The sequence below is a fragment of the Danio rerio genome, chromosome 14, assembly GCF_052040795.2.
Source record: "Danio rerio strain M-AB ecotype USA chromosome 14, GRCz13ab, whole genome shotgun sequence".
Lineage (NCBI taxonomy): Eukaryota > Metazoa > Chordata > Actinopteri > Cypriniformes > Danionidae > Danio > Danio rerio.
In genome coordinates this window covers 52,457,501-52,477,250 of record NC_141034.1, presented here as the reverse complement: position 1 = coordinate 52,477,250, position 19,750 = coordinate 52,457,501, and the positions used below count along the sequence as shown (strand labels likewise).

General features: G+C 37.9%; 1 protein-coding gene and 1 long non-coding RNA gene across 3 annotated transcripts in view; one reads left to right on the top strand and one right to left on the bottom strand.

The window, feature by feature from the left end:
* The window catches only part of etfdh (electron transfer flavoprotein dehydrogenase), a 31,729-nt gene extending 15,271 nt beyond the window's left edge, over positions 1–16,458 (top strand). The window contains exons 8-13 of one of the 2 annotated variants that reach the window (XM_087280410.1): positions 1,419–1,595; positions 2,829–2,972; positions 6,309–6,477; positions 8,433–8,615; positions 11,158–11,379; positions 15,878–16,458. In XM_087280410.1, coding sequence (XP_087136536.1) covers positions 1,419–1,595; positions 2,829–2,972; positions 6,309–6,477; positions 8,433–8,615; positions 11,158–11,379; positions 15,878–16,041 — 1,059 coding nt within the window. In that variant the 3' untranslated portion in view covers positions 16,042–16,458. 2 annotated transcript variants of the gene reach the window in all.
* LOC147840923 (uncharacterized) overlaps positions 1–19,750 on the bottom strand; it is an 834,865-nt gene that overhangs the window by 695,880 nt on the left and 119,235 nt on the right. The gene's annotated exons all lie outside the window — the stretch shown is intronic.

Below are 19,750 nucleotides of genomic sequence, written 5' to 3'. Positions count from 1 at the left end.
AATGAATTATATTTTCTTGCAGACCGGTCGTTAAATACATTGCACACCCCTCTTGCCCCTACTCAGATACCTCACTCCACCCCTGACACCCCTCAACAGGCCTGACACAGACACACACACAGACAGACACACACTCAACGCACTGCAGACGTTTTGGCCCTAACGGCCTTCCATACTGGAGCGACTCCCCTCAGATTCAACACGCATGATCACGTTCATCAAATTTGCTAAGCGTCCTAAACTAAGCGTCCTAAAGTATTACTGTATTTCACAAGGATTCTTACACAACGACGCGAAGCGTACGCTTTCGTTGCGTTTAATGAGGAAACACGCTAAACTTGTAAGGCTCATGCTGAAAGGCAGAGTAATGCCCTGTCTTTGACAGCTCGCAACTTCACCAGAAGTTCTGAGTACATTTACATAAGACACCAATACTCCGATTTTAATATGATTAAGATAATACTCCTATTAAAATTCTACCGTGTAGCCTTAAAAGGAACCTTACCTTACTGGAACACCGAGTCACGAAATGCGGAGGATTTTCTTTCTGTTCGCCATGCGGTATCAACTTACAACAGATGTCAAAAGTTAAAAATGAAACACCTGAAATTGCATGAAACTCTGGATAACCTGTGATGCAACTAATTGTTTTATACTGAAACTTGCCTTCAAAAAGTGCTTCCTTGGTCTTATCCACATTTATTGCATGTTGAACACACGTCCACCACAACAGGAAGTAAAAAAAACCTGAACTGCGTTAATTGCATTAATTTTTTTTAACGCGTTAATTATTTAAAATTAATCGCATGCGTTAACGCGTTAATTTTGACAGCGCTAAATATAATATATTATAATATAATATAATATAATATAATATAAATCTTAAATATTAATCTTCTCATGTTCACTTTGAAGTCACTTTTATTCTATACGCAGCAACATTTATAGTGATAATAGAGAGTAACTTTCCATCTCTGTCATTGCTTTGATTTCGAAAAAAAAAGAAAATAAGACTTGAAAACTTTTTTCATAATAGAATGTTGTGTATTATTAGGATTTATTGCGTATGTATAGTGAATGATGGATTTTTATTTTATTTTTTATTTTATTTCTATTTAGTTTTATTTTCATTTATTTTTATTTTATTTTTTTACATTTATTTTTTTTATTTTTGTTTTATTTTATTTAAATATATTTTTGTTTTATTTAATTTTATTATTTTTATTTATTTTTGTTTTTATTTTATTTTATTTTCATTTATTTTAGTTTTTTTATTTTATTTTTGTTTTATTTTGTTTTAATTAATACTATAATTATTTTATTGATTATGAATGTGTGAATGGGGCATAAAATGAGCAATGTCTGTTGGTTTGTTTTAAAGTGTTTTGTGATTAATAGTTTAAAATGTTAATAAAAAGATGCAATTAAAAAGAAAACTCTTTGATTTGTTTCAGCTCTGGGTTATTGATGAGAAGAAGTGGCGACCGGGACGAGCAGAGCACTCAGTCGGCTGGCCTCTGAACAGGAACACATACGGAGGCACTTTCCTGTACCACCTCAACGAAGGAGAACCACTGGTGGCCCTGGGCTTTGTCGTAAGTCATCTTGATCCTCAACATTCTGGGTCAAACGCACATATTTAATATTGAAAAGATTCCTCTTTGAAGCCTTAATCATAAAGCTGAATGTTCTGGATTGATGTCTTTGTCAGGATGCTTTGATCTGTATGGATATTATTGACCTCGTTCATTATGTTCTTTCATAATCTAAAATGTGAGTGGGAAAAGGCTTTGAACTCTGACGTTGTTGCGGTTCAGGGTCTGTCATGAGGACATTTTCTCATCCCCTCTGAAAATTTAGGATGTCAAAATTATTATTATTTTTTTTTTAAGAGGCATTTCGTAGAGTGCTGGTGATTCATTGAAAATAGCCTCCGTTCCAGACGCCTTGAGTTTGGCGGTGATGATGGGTTATTACCCAATGCCGTCATGGCTCTAGATGTACGGTGCAGTGTTTGATTGACCCAATTGCGTGATTGCTTTGAATTGTTTGTACTTTTAAGTACGTTTCACTCACTTGCAGAGCTGAAATGCAGAGACATTGCTGGCTCATGATGTTGTGTGTTTAAATGTAGTTCCGTTCAAAAGTTTTAGTGTTTGTTTTTAAGGAAATTAATTTAAAATAGACTTGTATACGGCAAAGATTCATTAAATCAGGGCCACAGCCATATCACCCTGCAGCCCAAGACCGGTTACTCACTGAAGTTAAGCAGGGCTGAGCGAATAAGGTTAGAACACTGTTCCCTTTGGAGGTTTACCGACATGTCCTTGGGAGTCCATAAAAAACTTGCGAAGTCTGAACTTACAAGGAGAGAATGCAGGACTGAACTGTGTGTAGGCTACCTAATATTGAGGAGAAGCCCCAATCAGAGAGGTAAATGTCTGCAGTCCTGCATCAGTTTTCAGATGTCTCCGTTTTCCCCCCATCCACACTGAAACGGAGCAGCTGCGTTTTAGAATGAAAACGGCCTCTTCACTTTTTCCAAAACGCTTAGTTTTTGGCGCTCGAAAACTCTGGCTTAGTGTGGACGAATGGTGTAACCGTAACAAAACTTACACTCGTTATCAATGAGTTTAACTAAAACACATTAGTGTAAACGGGGCCTCAGCCTACAGTGCAAACAAGCAATATACAGTGCATGTGGAAAGTATTCATAGCGCTTCACTTTTCCCACATTTTTTAATGTTACAGCCTTATTTCAAAATGGATTAGCAGACAACCAAGCCCGATGCAGTTATTGTACTGTAAATCTGTCTCTGTCTACTTAGGTAGGTTTGGACTACACTAATCCCTACATGAGTCCATTCAGGGAGTTCCAGCGCTGGAAGCATCACCCTTCGGTGATGTCCACCCTGGAGGGAGGAAACAGGATTGCATACGGAGCCAGAGCCCTCAATGAAGGAGGCTTCCAGGTAGGCCTATGATAGTATCAAACATTCTTGTTGTAATTATTTGCTATAGCTTTCATCATGGTATATGATATTATCATGATATTGATCTAAGCTGCAAAAAAGATTGCTTTAATAGGTATAATACCAAAAAAAAAAAAAAAAAAAACAGAGTGTATTGATTTATAGTATATTAATTTATATAATACAAATATTTTCTGAATATTGAGTTCTAAAAGGATGGTTAAATACAGTAGGTAACACTTTACAATAAAGTCTGACTAGAAATGTCAATGCATTAAATAAATAGCTATATTATATTTATATGTTAATGTTAAATAGAAAAACACAACTGAGTTGGATTCAATATTAACTCTGTTTAATAAAACTGTTACGCCCCGTCTAGGGGTAAGGACGTGACATGAAAGGGAAGACTACACACACATTGCTGCTTAAGAAAATATATAAAGATTTTATTTTCACAATGATTTTCTCAAACAAAATTTGTCTCTTTTTTTAACTTCAGGAGCTGACCAGGCCAAAACAATAAACCAAACAATCTAAGTTTAAATCCCCTCTAAATTCCCTATTTTCAGCAAAAAGAACGAAAATAAAATACACTTTCTTACCTTACTCCCTTGTCCACAGAAACAATCAATTAAAGAAGGTACAAAAGAAAATGGCGTCAAGCTCTCTTCTTACTATGTACAAATATTTACAATCCGCAAACAAATCCAAAAAGGGGCAAAACAGCAGAGTAGTCATTTAACAGACAGAGGTCAGATTTTCAACATCAACAAAGCCAGAACTAAAGCACTAAATACTTTCACAGATCTTTCTCAAACACTTAGACAAACTCCAATTCAACAAATCTAACAAACAAACACGATTTCTTTCTATAACCATAAACACACCACTACCAACCACAAGTGAGCTCAAACAGCTAAACAGGAAGTGACAGAGGAAGAATTTATAGGCAGCCAGGAGTCAGCTGACAAGGCAGGGTGTGGCATCAATTGAAACAGGGGCAGGACCAAACAAAGGAGCAAGCAGCTGCTTCCTGCAGAGAGACACAGAACAACTCCCAAAAATAAAAAGAGCAGAATTAATACATAAATGGACATAACAAAAACAATTGTAATTTTATTGTGAGCTATTTACAATATTTACAAATCACAACCCAAAACAAAACCTAAATTAGAAAGACTGGCACTAAAGCAAAGAAATAATCAAAACCAAGCAGTCTTACTAATATCAAATCCCCTCTAATCTAGTCTAAAAAAACAAAAATGTGAAAAATAAATCTTCAAGGTCCAAGACGTTTTACCTAAACTACACTAACTATCCACTTAACCAAAAATACACGTGTTGGCACTCACCCCCTTCCCTAGTGTATCTCTAGACAGTTGAACTCCTGTGTTGAAATGTATTTCACGTGACCTACTTACCTACCAGTCTTTCTACCAAACCTCTGTAGGGAAACATGAGGAAAGGGAATGAATGATTGCACAGTTAAGAACAAACCAAAATGACAACACAGTGTAAATAAAGGTGAAGACAGACAATGTATCACAACAAAACAAATGGGGATAAAAACACAGATTCAAGCAAGCAAACAAGCACAGAAACCAATAACAAATTGAGCCAACAAAGACTGACAAACTGTTTGCAGTCACAAAATATATACTGAGCTGGAGTGATCTGATTGGCTGAGACCAAAATCAAGTTGCTACTAAGGAAAGAGTCAACATAAGGCAGTTTCAGAATTGGTTGTATCAAGTGGAGGTGAACCAGCCAATCTGAAACAGCAGTAGGAAAAACAAGGAAGTGAACTGGGGTGATGGAAAGAAAAACACAATGGCTGCGTCCGAAACCGCCTACTACTTAGTAGGTTCTGCATTTGAATTTAAACGTACTACTCTGTCGTTAGAACGGTACGTTCTATACAGTATGAATGTAAAAAGTATGAATGGAATTCGGACGTACTACATCCGCCATTTTGTCATGGTCACGTGACCTACCTGCGTCAGTTGCGTCGCTTCACTTCCATTAATGAATTCGCTCGTGGGATAGCGCAGCGTGCATGGGATGCGCACTCCAGAATCTCGCCGGAAGTAGTAAGACATCCGGGTACTTCTCGCATACTGATTTTCGAATTCTATGAATTCGGACGTACTACTTGGCTCGCATACTGATTATAGTGTACTATATAGTATGGAAGAATGCAGTTTCGGACGCAGCCAACGATACACATAATACAAACATAAATAACCAATACGTGCTGACACGAAACACCCACAGTCCAAAGACATGCGCTATAGGTGAATTGAATAAACTAAATTGGCTGTAGTGTGTGAGTGTGTGTAAATTTGAATGGGTGTTTCCTAGTGATGGGTTGCAGCTGGAAGGGTATCCACCGTGTAAAACATATGCAATAATAGTTGGCAGTTCATTCTGTTGTGGCGACCCCTAATGAATAAGGGACTAAGTCGAAGGAAAATGAATGAATCAATGAATGAATAAATGTGTTTTGAAGGGCCCACTATATCAAATATTGTGCTAGTTCATTATTACGATCCATTGACTTATTGGACATTTGTACAAGTCAAAATTATTATTCCTCCTGTTTATTTCTTTTCCCAGTTTCTGTTTAATAAAGAGAAGATTTTTTTATTTCTCACACAATTTATTACACATTTCTAAACATAATAGTTTTAATAACTCATCTTTAATAACTGATTTATTTCAGCCATCATGACAGTAAATAATATTTTACTAGATATTAGAAATATTAATATTTTTCCCAGAGATTTGTTGCGGCTGGAAGGACATCCGCTGCGTAAAAACTTGCTGGATAAGTTGGCGGTTCATTCCGCTGTGGCGACCCCAGATTAATAAAGGGACTAAGCCGACAAGAAAATAAATGAATGAATGAATGAATATTAATATTTTACTAGATTTTACTTCCATACAGCTTAAAGTGACATTTAAAGAATTAACTAGGTTAAATAGACAAGTTAGGGTAATTAGGCAAGTCATTGTAGACAATCAAAATAAAATATTGCTTAAGGGGGCTAATATTGACCTTAAAATGGTTTTAAAACAATTAAAAACTGCTTTTAAACTAGCTGAAATAAAACAAATAAAACTTTCTCCAGAAGAAAAAAATATTATAGAAAATACTGTGGAAAAATTGCTTGCTCTGTTTTACATCATTTGGGAAACATTTGAAAAAGAATAAAAAAATCGAATAATTTAGACCTCAACTGTATGTAGGCATATGTCTACTTCAAGGCATAATATTCTTCCTTTTTCTCCTGTCTCTTTTAACTTCTCACATCCACAATTTCCCCCCTCCAGTCAATCCCTCAGCTGACATTTCCAGGCGGCATGTTGATCGGCTGCAGTCCAGGCTTCATGAACGTGCCCAAGATCAAAGGCACACACACGGCCATGAAGAGCGGCATGCTGGCGGCCGAGACCGCCTTCAGCAAAATCACTGATGAGAATCTGCAGTCGCAAACCACAGGTAGCCGACCCACACTTCTATGCAGATTAGCTGAGGTGTAACTCACAGGATATTAAACATGGTCTTGGGACATTAAGGAGGACATGCAGTTGAAGAGCTTACAACTTCTAGGCTTGACCCAGAATATTTCTGAACAGCTACTGGATATACATTTATATAGTTGATTTCTTCCTATCGACTAGCATGATTTACGTTTTTTTTTAGATATGCTGCTTTTGCAAATAAACATTATTAGTATAATTCTCTTTCTTTAGACAAAATAATCAGTCAGCTGACTGTTGAGTTCATAATCAATGTGTTTATAAATTACGCTGACAGTGAGTGTTTTAGTGATTAATCTAATAACACTAGCTCTGGTCTCTGTAAACACACTGGCTGGAAATGTGCAGGTTTTTTATTAATTTTACTTAGGCTTAGTCTCTGATTTATCAGGGGTCACCACAGTGGAATGAACCGCCAACTATTACAGCATACAGTGCATCGGGAAAGTATTCATAGCGCTTCACTTATTCCACATTTTCTTATGTTACAGCCTTATTCCAAAATGGATTAGATTAATAATTTTTCCTCAACATTCTACACACAATACCCCATAATGACAGTGTTGAGAGAGTTTTTGAAATCGTCGCAAATTTATTACAAATAAAAAACCTGAACAATCACATGTACAGAAGTATTGACAGCCTTTGCCTTGAAGCTCTAAATTGAGCTCAGGTACATTCTGTTTCCACTAATCATTCTTGAGATGTTTCAGCAGTTTTACTGGAGTTCACCTGTGGCCAATTCAGTTGATTGGACATGATTTAAAAAGGCATACACCTTTCTATATAGGGTCCCAGGGTTGACAGTGCATGTCAAAGCACAAACCAAGCATGAAGACAAGGGAATTGTCTGTTGACCTCCGAGACAGGATTGTCTCAAGGCACAAGGCTGGGAAATGTTACAAAAGAAATTCTGCTGCTCTGAAAGTTCCAATGAGCTCAGTGGCCTCCATCATCGGTAAGTGGAAGATGTTTGGAACCACCAAGACTCTTTCTAGAGCTGGCCGGCCATCTAAGCTGAGTGATCAGGGGAGAAGGGCCTTAGAGAGGTGATCAATAACCCGATGGTCACTCTGTCTGAGCTCCAGCGTTCTTCTATGGAGAGAGGAGAACCTTACAGAAGGACAACTATCTGTGCAGGATTCCACCAATCAGGCCTGTATGGTAGAGTGGCCAGACGGAAGCCGATGCCCGCCTGGAATTTGCCAAAAGGCATCTGAAGGACCATCAGAAACTAAATTCTCTGGTCTGATGAGACTAAAATTGAACTCTTTGGAGTGAATGCCAGGCGTTACGTTTGGAAAAAACCAGGCACTGCTCATCACCAGGCTAAAAGCATCCCTACAGTGAAACATGATGGTGGCAGCATCATGCTGTGGGGATGTTTTTTAGCAGCAAGAACTGGAAGACTAGTCAGGATAGAGGAAAAGATGAATGAAGCAATCAGGGCTGGCGCCTCCGTAAAGGCGACCTAGGCGGCCGCCTAGGGCGGCAGAATAGAGACAGCGGTGTCTGCCACACTACCCTCACCACCTGCATCGTCAGTTATATTCGCATCCCTGACACTACCCTCACCACCCGCGCCCTCAGATATATCCGCGTGTCTGACACTACCCTCACCACCCGCGTCCTCAGTTATATCCGCGTCCCTGACACTACCCTCACCACCCGCGCCCTCAGATATATCCGCGTCCCTGCCACTACCCTCACCACCCGCATCCTCAGTTATATCCGCGTCCCTGACACTACCCTCTCCACCCACGTCCTCAGTTATATCCGCGTCCCTGCCACTACCCTCACCACCCGCATCCTCAGTTATATCCGCGTCCCTGACACTACCCTCACCACCCGCGCCCTCATTTATATCCGCGTCCCTGACACTACCCTCTCCACCTTGTTTTGTGTCTCTGTTAGGTCTCTATATTCCTGAATATGAGGAAGCTTTGAAAAAGTCCTGGGTTTGGAAGGAGCTGCGTTCGGTGAGGAACATCAGACCATCCTTCCATACGTACTTCGGCCTCTACGGTGGGATGGTCTACACTGGGATCTTCTACTGGATTTTTAGAGGAAAAGAGCCATGGACTTTAAAGCATAGCGGTGAGACATTTATTATGAAAAAAAGGTTGTTTTAGATCAGGGGTTCCCAAACTTCTTAGCCTTTGACCCCCAAAACAGCAAAGTGACTCGAGACCCCCAATATGCTCCTGAGGTGATTATACATATTAAAAAAATGTTTTTGCACTGGCAAGGAATGCAGCAAAATATGAAAGCCATCAGATACAAGTATGCATGCCAATATTGTACAAAAACCCACTCTGCCTTGGTCATTTTCAAACTTTTTGAAAGTAATTAATAATGTAATATAATTTTATTTTAAAGTATGATCTGACCCTAAGCATTTTCAGCTCTTCCTTATAAACATACTATCAAAACAAATACATTTAAAAACAAAACTTTGCCCCCATTAAACTTCCACAACAGGCTTCACTTCCATAAACTGAGTGGCGATTTAAAAAAAAAAAAAAAAAAAAAAGAGTCAATTTTAGTGAACACCACTCAGAGATCATCCTCCATGTTCAGTTGTGGCCTGTGTTTATTTTTAATGTATGTGAGTGATGTAAAAGTTTAACTTAGTGCCATAAAATCTATCTGCTGTGTCTTTTATATAACCTAATCACCCCAGGGGTCACATGCTTGTTGTTTTTTATGTAACTAGTAACTACTATTTTTATTTTCTGTAGTTTATGGATTTAATATGTTAATTCTAATAGTTAATAAAATGAATATGATATTTGGAAAGCACCAAATGAGCCCACCAACCCCCCACCACCACCCTCTCTCATTATGCCACGACCCACCCAAGGGGTCTCAACCCCCACTTTGGGAACCACTGCTTTAGATCATCTGATCACTGCTTCAGTTTTACTTACCGTATTGTCTGTATAAGTCTTTTTTTAAATGGTTAGCATGCTGTCACTTATATTCCAAAGAGAATTTTATTATGATAGAGAGGTCAAGGAAGCAAAATATTCTTAATGACATGTTTTTTCATTGGTGTCAAATGAGACTCAGTGGTGTTTGTGTTATTTCACACACACAATGCAAAGTCAGGTGTAACTTATTATGCCTTTAATGCATCCTCTTTTTGATTTTGAATGTATTTTGAAAAATTACAAATATATTTGTATTATAAATAAAACAAAACGTAATATAAATGTTAACACATTTATTTGTATTAATCTTATTTAATTGATTGGGTATGTTTATTGTTTGCAAGAGGAGCGAATTTGTTTTTTATTGACAAAAAAAATTATGTGCTGTCAGATCGCCACTCAGTTTATGGAAATAAAGCCTGTTGTGGAAGTTTACTGGGGGCAAAGTGTTGTTTTTAATTGTATTTGGTTTGATAGTGTGTTCAGGAAGAGCTGAAAATGAATAGGGTCAGATCATACTTTAAAATAAAATTAATAAATTATTACATTTACATGAACATTATTAATTACTTTCAAAAAGTTTGAAAATGACCAAGGCAGAGTGGGTTTTTGTACAATATCGGCATGCGTACTTGTAATTATCTGATGGCTTTCATATTTTGCTACATTCCTTGCCAATGCAAAAACACTTTATTTAAATGTTGATTCAAAGCATAGAAATACAGGTTATACTCTGACATAACCAAAGACATTCTCTGTCATTTTGGTCATTATAATTCAGGTTAGTTCACAATAGTCCATTTTAGTTCACAAAATTAAAAATTAAAGAACAACGGAAAAATCAATATTTCAAAATTATTGGCACCACTAAAAATTCCTAAAACCTAAATACCTCTAAAAAGCACTAAAGATTTATTTCTGTGTTTCTTGTTTTGCTAGTCTGTATATAATTAACTGTGTTATGGCTACAAATTAGACCAACATTGTGATACAGGTCTTAAATGTAAATCATAATAATCTTAAAAAAGGTTTTAAATAATCTTAAAGGTGACCTATTATGCCCCTTTTTTAAATGCAAGATGTAAAATAAGATGTGATATAAAATGTTAAATAAGTCTCTGATGTCCCTAGAGTGTGAATGTGAAATTTTAGCTTAAGAAAGCACACAAATAATGTTTTAAAACTCTTTAAAGCTGACCCTTTTAGGCTTTGGTCCAAATTATGTCATTTGGGTGACTGTCTCTTTAAATTTGAATGAGATTGTGCTTATTTCAAAAGAGGGCGGAGCTACAAACGTCTGTGTGTCAGCATAGTGGCAGTTTCAAAAACAGGACTAACTCCTATGCTAATGAGGGAGACATGGTTACTAATGAGTCTGGCTTTCCCCCTCTGATGGCATGTACAAAGGGAGAATGTCAACCAAAGTGTATCTGCAGACTGTTTTTTGGCGATGGAAAATAAAATTAATAGATTTTAACCATTATTAACAGGTTATATTCAATGACTGTTGCCATACAACTGTTTTTAAATGCCTTAAAAAGGTGATTTTGCATAATAGGTCCCCTTTAAATTCAAGTTGTAAATATGAGTGTTTTCAAAAAGCAGAGAAAAATGAGATTTCATATACATCCAGAGTGTTAAATATGCGATTATCCGTCATCAGTCTTTATTGTATTTCTAATGATAAACAAATTGTTGTCCTTTAGGCTCAGACTATGCTCAGCTGAAGCCGGCAAAGGACTGTTCTCCCATCGAGTACCCCAAACCTGACGGGAAGATCAGCTTTGATCTGTTGTCGTCTGTGGCTTTGAGCGGGACAAATCACGAACACGACCAGCCGGCTCATCTGACGCTCAAAGATGACAGTATTCCTGTTAGCAAAAACCTTGCCATTTATGACGGTCCTGAGCAGAGGTTCTGTCCCGCTGGTATGCACTAATGCACACAGATTTCAGAGGGGTCCAGGTTTAAATACGAGATGATCAAAACCTTTTATTTTGAGATGCTAAGGGTCTACAGTAATCAACATTTGAAGTGGGTCAAAAGTTTATCAAAGTTGTTCTCAAACCAGTGGCGGTTCTAGACCAGAGTAACTGGGGGGGCTGGGCAGGGGCCACTTGTACATTTAGGGGGTACACTTTAACATACATCACAAACTATTTAATTATTTAAAGTCATTATTTTATGCATCACTCTGCAGTCTTCATAAACATTCATTCATTCGTTTTCTTTTCGGCTTAGTCCCTTTATTAATCTGGGGCCGCCACAGTGGAATGAACTGTCAACTTATCCAGCATTTGTTTTAGGCAGCAGATGCCCTTCCAGCTGCACCAAATCACTGGGAAACACCTATACACCACAGACAATTTAGTGTACCACCTGTACCACATGTTTTTGGACTGGTGGGGGAAACTGAAGCACCCGGAGGAAACCCACGCCAACACGGGGAGACCATGCAAACTCCACACAGAAATGCCAACTGACCCAGCCGGGGCTCGAACCAGCAACCTTCTTGCTGTGAGGCGATTGTGCTACCCACTGCGCCATAGTGCTGCCCTGTCTTCGTAAATAAGCTAATTAAATAACCTAAACTCAAAATAATCTTCCATGTTCATTTATTTGACAAGTCACTTTGTATTGTTGGATAACACATTTCTACATCAAGACTCATTTTTACACCTGTAAACTTTAACAGATGCAGTTGAAGTCCATTTTTTGCCTTTCCATTAATTTAAAATACAGTAATGTTTTCCAAGTGATCTAAATCAAACCAAGGAGATTTTTACAGTATTTCCTATACACAAACATTCTTCTAGAGTCATAATAAGTCTTTTTTTTTTGTTTATTTCTTGAATAAAAGCAGTTTTAGATTATTTTTTTATTTAAGTCAGTGTTATTAGCCTCCTTTTAATAAGTATTTACTGTGTATTTTTTAATTGTCTATACAACATACCAGTTAAACAATAACTTGACTAATTATTTCAACTTTCCTAGTTAACATAGCCTAGTGAAGTCTTTAAATTACACTTTAATCTGATTCAAAGACTATAGAATAAAGGTACTTTCATCTGAATACAACTATCTTGCAGAATAACTAGTAAAATATATGCACCGACTGTCACCATGGGAAAGATAAAAAAAGTAGTTATTAGAAATTAGTAAGTTAAACTATTACGTGTAAAAATGTGTTGTAAATAAATCATGTGTTAAAGATTCGTGCTTTATGTCACGACTGAAATCAAAAAACGAACTAAGGTAAAACTGAACAAGTTGAATATGACTTTACGTGACTGAAAACTAAACTGGATTACTGTGTTTCATCTGTTCTCTGTCTTGCAGACTGTTTGTAAGTTCAAGACTGCATTTCCTAACGTAAAACTATGTAACTTACACTTAATCTCTGCACAATAGCCTCATGCATAGCCGAGGACTTCCTCTATTAAAAGTGTTAAAATCGCTATTGAAAACAGAAGTCTAATATCATCAACAGTGGACATTTTGATAGTGTTTCACAACATGAACATGACTGAAGTTTAATCTTATTACCTGTGTCAATTTGGGGGTTAACTTCTAACGAATGCGAGAAACTGATGCGCGCAGCACCGTAACTGACAGAGCGAGAGCGCGCGAAAGCAAACAGAGCGAGTGCGTGCGCCACCGATGGCTGATCTTGTTTCTCCGTGGCGTTTAGACACAAAAATATGCGTCCAAATTTAGGGGGGCCAGAGGGGGGGCCAAGCTTGTTGACACGGGGGCACCGGCCCCCCCTGTCCCCCCTTTAGAACCGCCACTGCCTAAAACTTTTCAACAACACCCATTCCTGTCTGTGGACAATTTTGAAAAGCTTTTTGATCCACTCCTAATGTCAACTACTGTAATCTGATTTAATGATCTATTTCGACCCGATAAAGAGTTAACCAGAGAGATACAGTACAAGCTGCACAGAGTGATTACAAGTTATAACACACAATTATATGCATATTTTCCAAGAGAATGCTAGAGGAAATGAGGCGACAACCATTTTATTCACACTTGCAGGTTGTGATCTGGTCCTTATATGAACTGTGTACTGACAGTCAAGGTCTGACAAAGTCCTATACATTAATATTCTTTGCTGATCCTTCCTTTAATAACAAACGGCGGGCGAATCCCGAGTTGCAGGGAAGGTTATTCTATTAATCATCAGAAAAATGACAGGAACAAACACAGCACAAGGCTGGCTTGGCTATGTGATTTTGTTGTGAAAATGAACTTTAATGAGTGATCGCTCATCTTCAGTCATGATCAATCCCATCCCTGCACTCTGCTAGTGGTTTTAAGTTTTCTCGGGTCTTGCACTTCATATATGGCGATATTTCATATCAATACCAACGCAAAATGGCAATAAATTTGAAATCAAACACGGTTCATTATAAATGACTCAAAGTCAACTCCTATTTTTGAGAATCAATAGTTTTAAGCACGGTGCACTTTCAGATTAAACCTCTGCTGGATGTTTTCATTCACTTAGAGTGGTGTTACACACTGCATGGAAGCTCATAAAAAAAAAAAAAAAACAATAGGAACTCTTTAATGGATTCAACAATGGTTAAAGGTGCTATATGCAAGTCTTTGACTCTTCTAAAGCATAAAATATTATAATATGTTTGCAGATATTTAAGAAGCATGCTCAGTGAACATTCTTGTTTATCTGAAAAACAATGCTGAAGTCAGATATTCTGCTGTAAAAATGTGCTGGAATGTCTTTTTTTTTTTTTTTTTTTTTTTTAACCCACCCATTGCCAGTTTAGCCAATTATATTTCAGCACCCCGGGTTGCCTTCATGGAAAACAGCATATTTTATTCAATCAGTCATGAAGGCTCTCAAAGCATGCGTCCGCAACTGAAATGCGACCTCTGGTCTACTCATTCAGTAGCACAGAGTATGCACTCACTCATCAAATGCTAAGGTTTATCATCTAATTAATACATATTAAACCTCTTTAACATGATTAAATGTAAATGCTGAATTACTGACATGTGTCGGTTTGCACTGAGTCACAGTTTTAAAAATTTCATTTTAAACGGTTTATTTTATTTTCAAGATCTGAGGAGAACTATCTGCTGCTGCTTTCAGTAGTATGGCAATAAATGTCACTTAAAATAGCATTAAAACTCACATTTTTAGCCATTAACACTGAATAAAGCACATGAGGTGTATTTGAGGAGATCATTGTCAGCTTATTCTGCTTTTCAGCTGCAAGAAATAGAAAATATTCAATTCAATAATTTAATGCAGTAATTGCTTTATTGCCATGACAAATGTTACAGATGTATTGCTAAAGCATTTATAAAGTTTACATTAAAGATAAAAAAACATACATATATAATAAAAGCACAATAAACACAGTAACTAGTGATAGTAGTAGTGGAAAAAAAAGATATATACATATGATAATTAAAAAAATAATAATATATCATATTATTATTCAATATATCAAATTGATTATATATATATATATATATATATATATATATATATATATATATATATATATATATATATATATATATGAGCAATATCACACGAGTAGCAGTGCGACATGGCTGTATATCGGCACTGGTGGGAGGCGTGCGTTGCCCTAGGGGCCTTAGTGCCCCCACCAGTTCCGATATACAGCCCTATCGCACTGCTACGAGTGTGGTATTGCGTTTATACAGCAGTTTGACGGCATAATTGTGTATATAAAAACAAAATCAAACATGAAGAGTCTCAAAAACCCTTTTGTATGAGGAACTACTTTCATCCGGATTCAAAGCATAAGCTGACAGTTAAACAGTTGAGCGTGCATCTTTTAAACTTTAGATCTGTAGTGTCTGCTTTTTGCGGGTTGTATGTGGGCGGAGTAATACACAAAGGGTAAAGAGGCTGTACGGGTGCTGATATTGCAGAATATCGCACGGCTATCAACCAATCAGATTTGAGAATCAGACATATATATATATATATATATATATATATATATATATATATATATATATATATACAATTTTAGGAAAAAACAGTAATAAAAATAATATATCTAATATATTAATATATAAATGATCTATTATAAATTATAAATTGTTTCTATTATATGAATTTTAGGTTTGGATTAGAACAAAAACTTAATATATAGGAAAATATTAATTCTATTTCGTGCCTCTGCTTTTATATGAAACACGACTCAAATCAGCCTTTAGGCTTGATAGTCAGGCACATTTCTGTTGGTGACGTCCATCTGGCAACCTGCTCTTGCGTGTGTTTTGAACCTGAGTGCAATACCTAGTTCAACCCCTGGGTGTCAGGCTTACATACCGCACCTTTATGCTCAAACTAGGGGAGCCGTTAAATGTGCCTAAAAAAGCATAGTGTTTCTTTAACACACTGTTTCTCCTGTCCCACAGGTGTGTACGAGTATGTTCCTCTGGAGACGGGTGATGGCATGAGATTACAGATCAACGCTCAGAACTGCGTTCACTGCAAGACCTGTGATATCAAAGACCCAAGCCAGAACATCAATTGGGTGGTGCCCGAGGGCAGCGGAGGACCAGCATACAACGGCATGTGATTTCAGTATTAACACAGCGTTTTTATTACCGTCACTGGGGCACAACACACAGCTTCACAATCACTTCGCAAAACTTTCAGGGCTAAAGCTTTTAAAGACTTCAGAGAGTCGCTCTGATGTGCCTAAAGGAACAGAATGTCCTCGTATCCTCTCTGATACGAGCTTCAAATGTAATTACGTAAAGTGGCTTTGCATTTTTCAGGTTTGAGTTCAACGATTTGAAAGCATTTTATATATTTAAATATATATAACGTCTGTCTTAGGAATGTGTGGTAGAAGACTACAGATAATGTTGGATTGACAACCAGTGGACGTTTTAGCTCACCGTGACGCGGTTAACTGTGAACTGACAGTTTTGTAAATAATATTGTCAACGGTGGTTACTGTAACTGGTAGAAAATAAATGAATTGTCTGAATCTGTTGCTTTGTTTTCTGTAAGGGTGCACTGCGTTTTTTTTTTTTTTTTTTATGGTCAGTTCTGATTTTTGTTTTTCATTGAGCGCATGTTTTAACCCCTTATGCCGAGTTCAGACTGCATGATTTTCAAAGTAGTGGCCTCACAGATGTTTTCACACTGCATGACTATCTGGGCTAGCATGTGTTTACACTGCAAGATAGATCGACGACAGGGGTTTCACACTGTATGACTTAACAAGAGGAAGAATCACTGACAACTTTGTCTTGGTCCACAAGCTACATCTCACCATACCTGTCAACCCTCCCATTTTTTTCTTGGGATTCTCCCGTATTTTACAGTTCTATCCCGCTATCATCCCGTAAGGGTATTTTTTCGTATTTCTCCCGTATTTTCAGTCTTTCTCTAAAGGGTGGCATTAAAGGGCCATGAAACCCTCTCGTTTCAGCAGGGTGTTTTCACACCTCTACTTTGGAAAAAGTCAGAAAAGTGGGCGTGTCCAGCTCTGTTTAGGGGGGAGTGTCGGAGGAACTAAAGTGGGAGGGTGTGGGAGTGTCTATTTGGGCACGCGCAAGTTTCAGAGTCAAAATACACACACAGGAGAAAGTGATGGTGTTTAACCTACATGGACATCGGTAGTCGAATTATTTGCCAAATTATTAAATGGTGGACTTTAACTGCAGTTTGGCTCTTTGATTCAGGGAATTCATTCATACCCCTCGCGACAAACGAGATATTTGATTCGAGGATCTGCTCTAAGCGTGTATTTTTCATGCAATGTTTGATACCGCACGGCGAATGAGAGAAAAAAAAACTCTGCATTTCCCGGAAACTTAGATGCACACGGCAGATAGCGTCAAAAAGCCGCGTGTGTTATTCCGGTCACAAAATGCGGTGAAAACCCTACACGAGGTTAAAGTTTGGTTGTGGTGCTAACATGTTTACACTCTGTGCAATAGTTAACTTAGTTTGATACAAACAAACTGAATAAACAAAGAGCACTGGTCACTCACTTACCAAATCTGTAGAGACAGGACAATCACCAGCAACTAGAGCCGCGTCTTTATGAAGAGGAGACTACAAGCGAATCCGAATCTCAGCGTTTGCAGATGAGAACAGCTCTCAGGTAAACAATAATCCTCCTTAAACACGTAAGTTATTGTTGTCGCGCGTTGCGTACACTGTTTATCCACACGTGAGTCTGAGCTCTCACAGAGAGAAAATGAAAACGAAACTTAACTGCAGCAAACTATAAAAGCAACACTTCACGCTTGTTTTGCCAACACAACGTGGTGTGTCTGTAGTCTAAGCACGGTGACACTAATGAATATTAATGAAGTTGCACAATAGAGCGCGCTGATTGGTTTGAACCAAGCCTTACTCATGCATTAATGCAACACACTGCCACAGACGTCCAGTCTGCACGATGGAATACAGGCTATTATGTCATGACCGTGACGCAGCTTCAAAAATTTGTTTCAAACCGGAAGTACGAATTTGCTTGAAATAACGCAAAAACAACCAATTTACACTTTTTAGTGAAATATAGGTGTCCTAATAGTGTTTTTAGCAGAGTGGGACACATATAAGACTGTCAACAGCTCAAAAAATGTGTTTTGGTGTTTCGTGACCCTTTAAAGAGCCGATCCTCCCTATACGCAACCCATACCACCGAACCACTAGGGGCCGCCCTTTGCTTTTAAAGGGTCACAAAACACCAAAACGCATTTTTTTAACTGTTGACAGTCGTATATGTGTCCCACACTTCTAAAAACACTATTAGGTCACATATATTTGTTGTTTTTGCGTTATTTTGAGCAAATTTGTACTTCCGGTTTGAAACAAATTTTTGAAGCTGCGTCACGGCCATGAGATCGTAACGTGTATTCCAGCATGTAGACTGGACGTCTGTACCTGGGAGTTCCTTATTACGTCTCTGAGTGTGTTGCATTCATTCATGAGTAAGACTTTGTTCAAACCAATCAGAACGCTCTATTGTGTATGCGGTGCAACTTCATTATGCATATTCATTTGCATGATAGCTTCCAAGACCAGTTTTTACCGGTTACAGTGTTCAGACGGCAGCGAGACGACCCGTTGTGTTGCCAAGTGGGAGAACATGAACTGTTTGGAGATACGGGTCGTCAGTGTTGCTTTTATAATTTGCTGCAGTGAAGGTTTTGTTTTCATTTTCCCTCTATGAGAGTGCAGCTGGACTCACGTGTGGATTACAGTACCAGTACACACGACACTCGACAGAAATGCGTGTCTAAGGAACACTGTTTACCCGAGAGCTTTTCACATCTGGAAATGGTGAAATCTGAATTTGCTGCTCGTCTCCTTTTAATAAAGACGCAGATCCAGTTGGTGTTGTTTGTCCGGTCTCTACATATTTGGTAAGTGAGCGATCAGTGGTCTTTGTTTGTTAATTCAGAGGCAAAGTTATTTAATATCGTCAGCAGTTTTCTTTCAGTGTTTAAAGACGGACTTTATTCAAATGATTTTTGAGGTAATGAAATGTACGATTTGTTAACATCACTACAATTATCTGGACTGTAAATGCTGCTCTCCCAAGTGCAAACATGTAAGCACCACAACCAAACTTACCGTCGTTGAGGATTTTCACCACATTTTGTGACCGGAATAACACACTCCGCTTTCTGACACCACCTACCGAGTGCATCTAAGTTAAGGGGAAATGCAGAGGTTTTATTTTTTCTCTCATTCGCTGTACCTTATCGAACATTTAGGAATTGCTGGATGCGTGTATTTTTCATGCAAATCAAATATCTCGTTTGTCACGAGGGGCATGAATGAAATCCCTGAACGAAAGAGCCAAACTGCAGTTAAAGTCCACCATTTAATAATTTGGCAAATAATTCGATTGCTGATGTCCATGTCAACACAGTCACTGTCTTTCTCCTCTGCATCTGTGTTTGTTTTGCCTCTATGAAAATCAGTGCGTTCCCAAACCGACACTCCCATTTTTATGCAAATTTTTACGGACCAGAGCTGGACACGCCCACTTTCCTGACTTTTTCCAAAGTAGAGGTGTGAAAAAACCTGGCTTAAACAGGGGGGTTTCTTAGCCCTTTAAATGTCAGTCTGTTCTGTGCTTCCACTTTATTTAGGCATGAAAACGTTTTTAAATAAATATAAAAATGGCGGGATTCCCTTCTTTTTCATTACAGGTGCCGTCACCCCTCCTATGCAATCCTCAAAACTGTCATATAGCAGTGCGTGACTGTCAGCTGATGCGCTCCATAGTAATAAATACACGCTGTTTCCCAAAC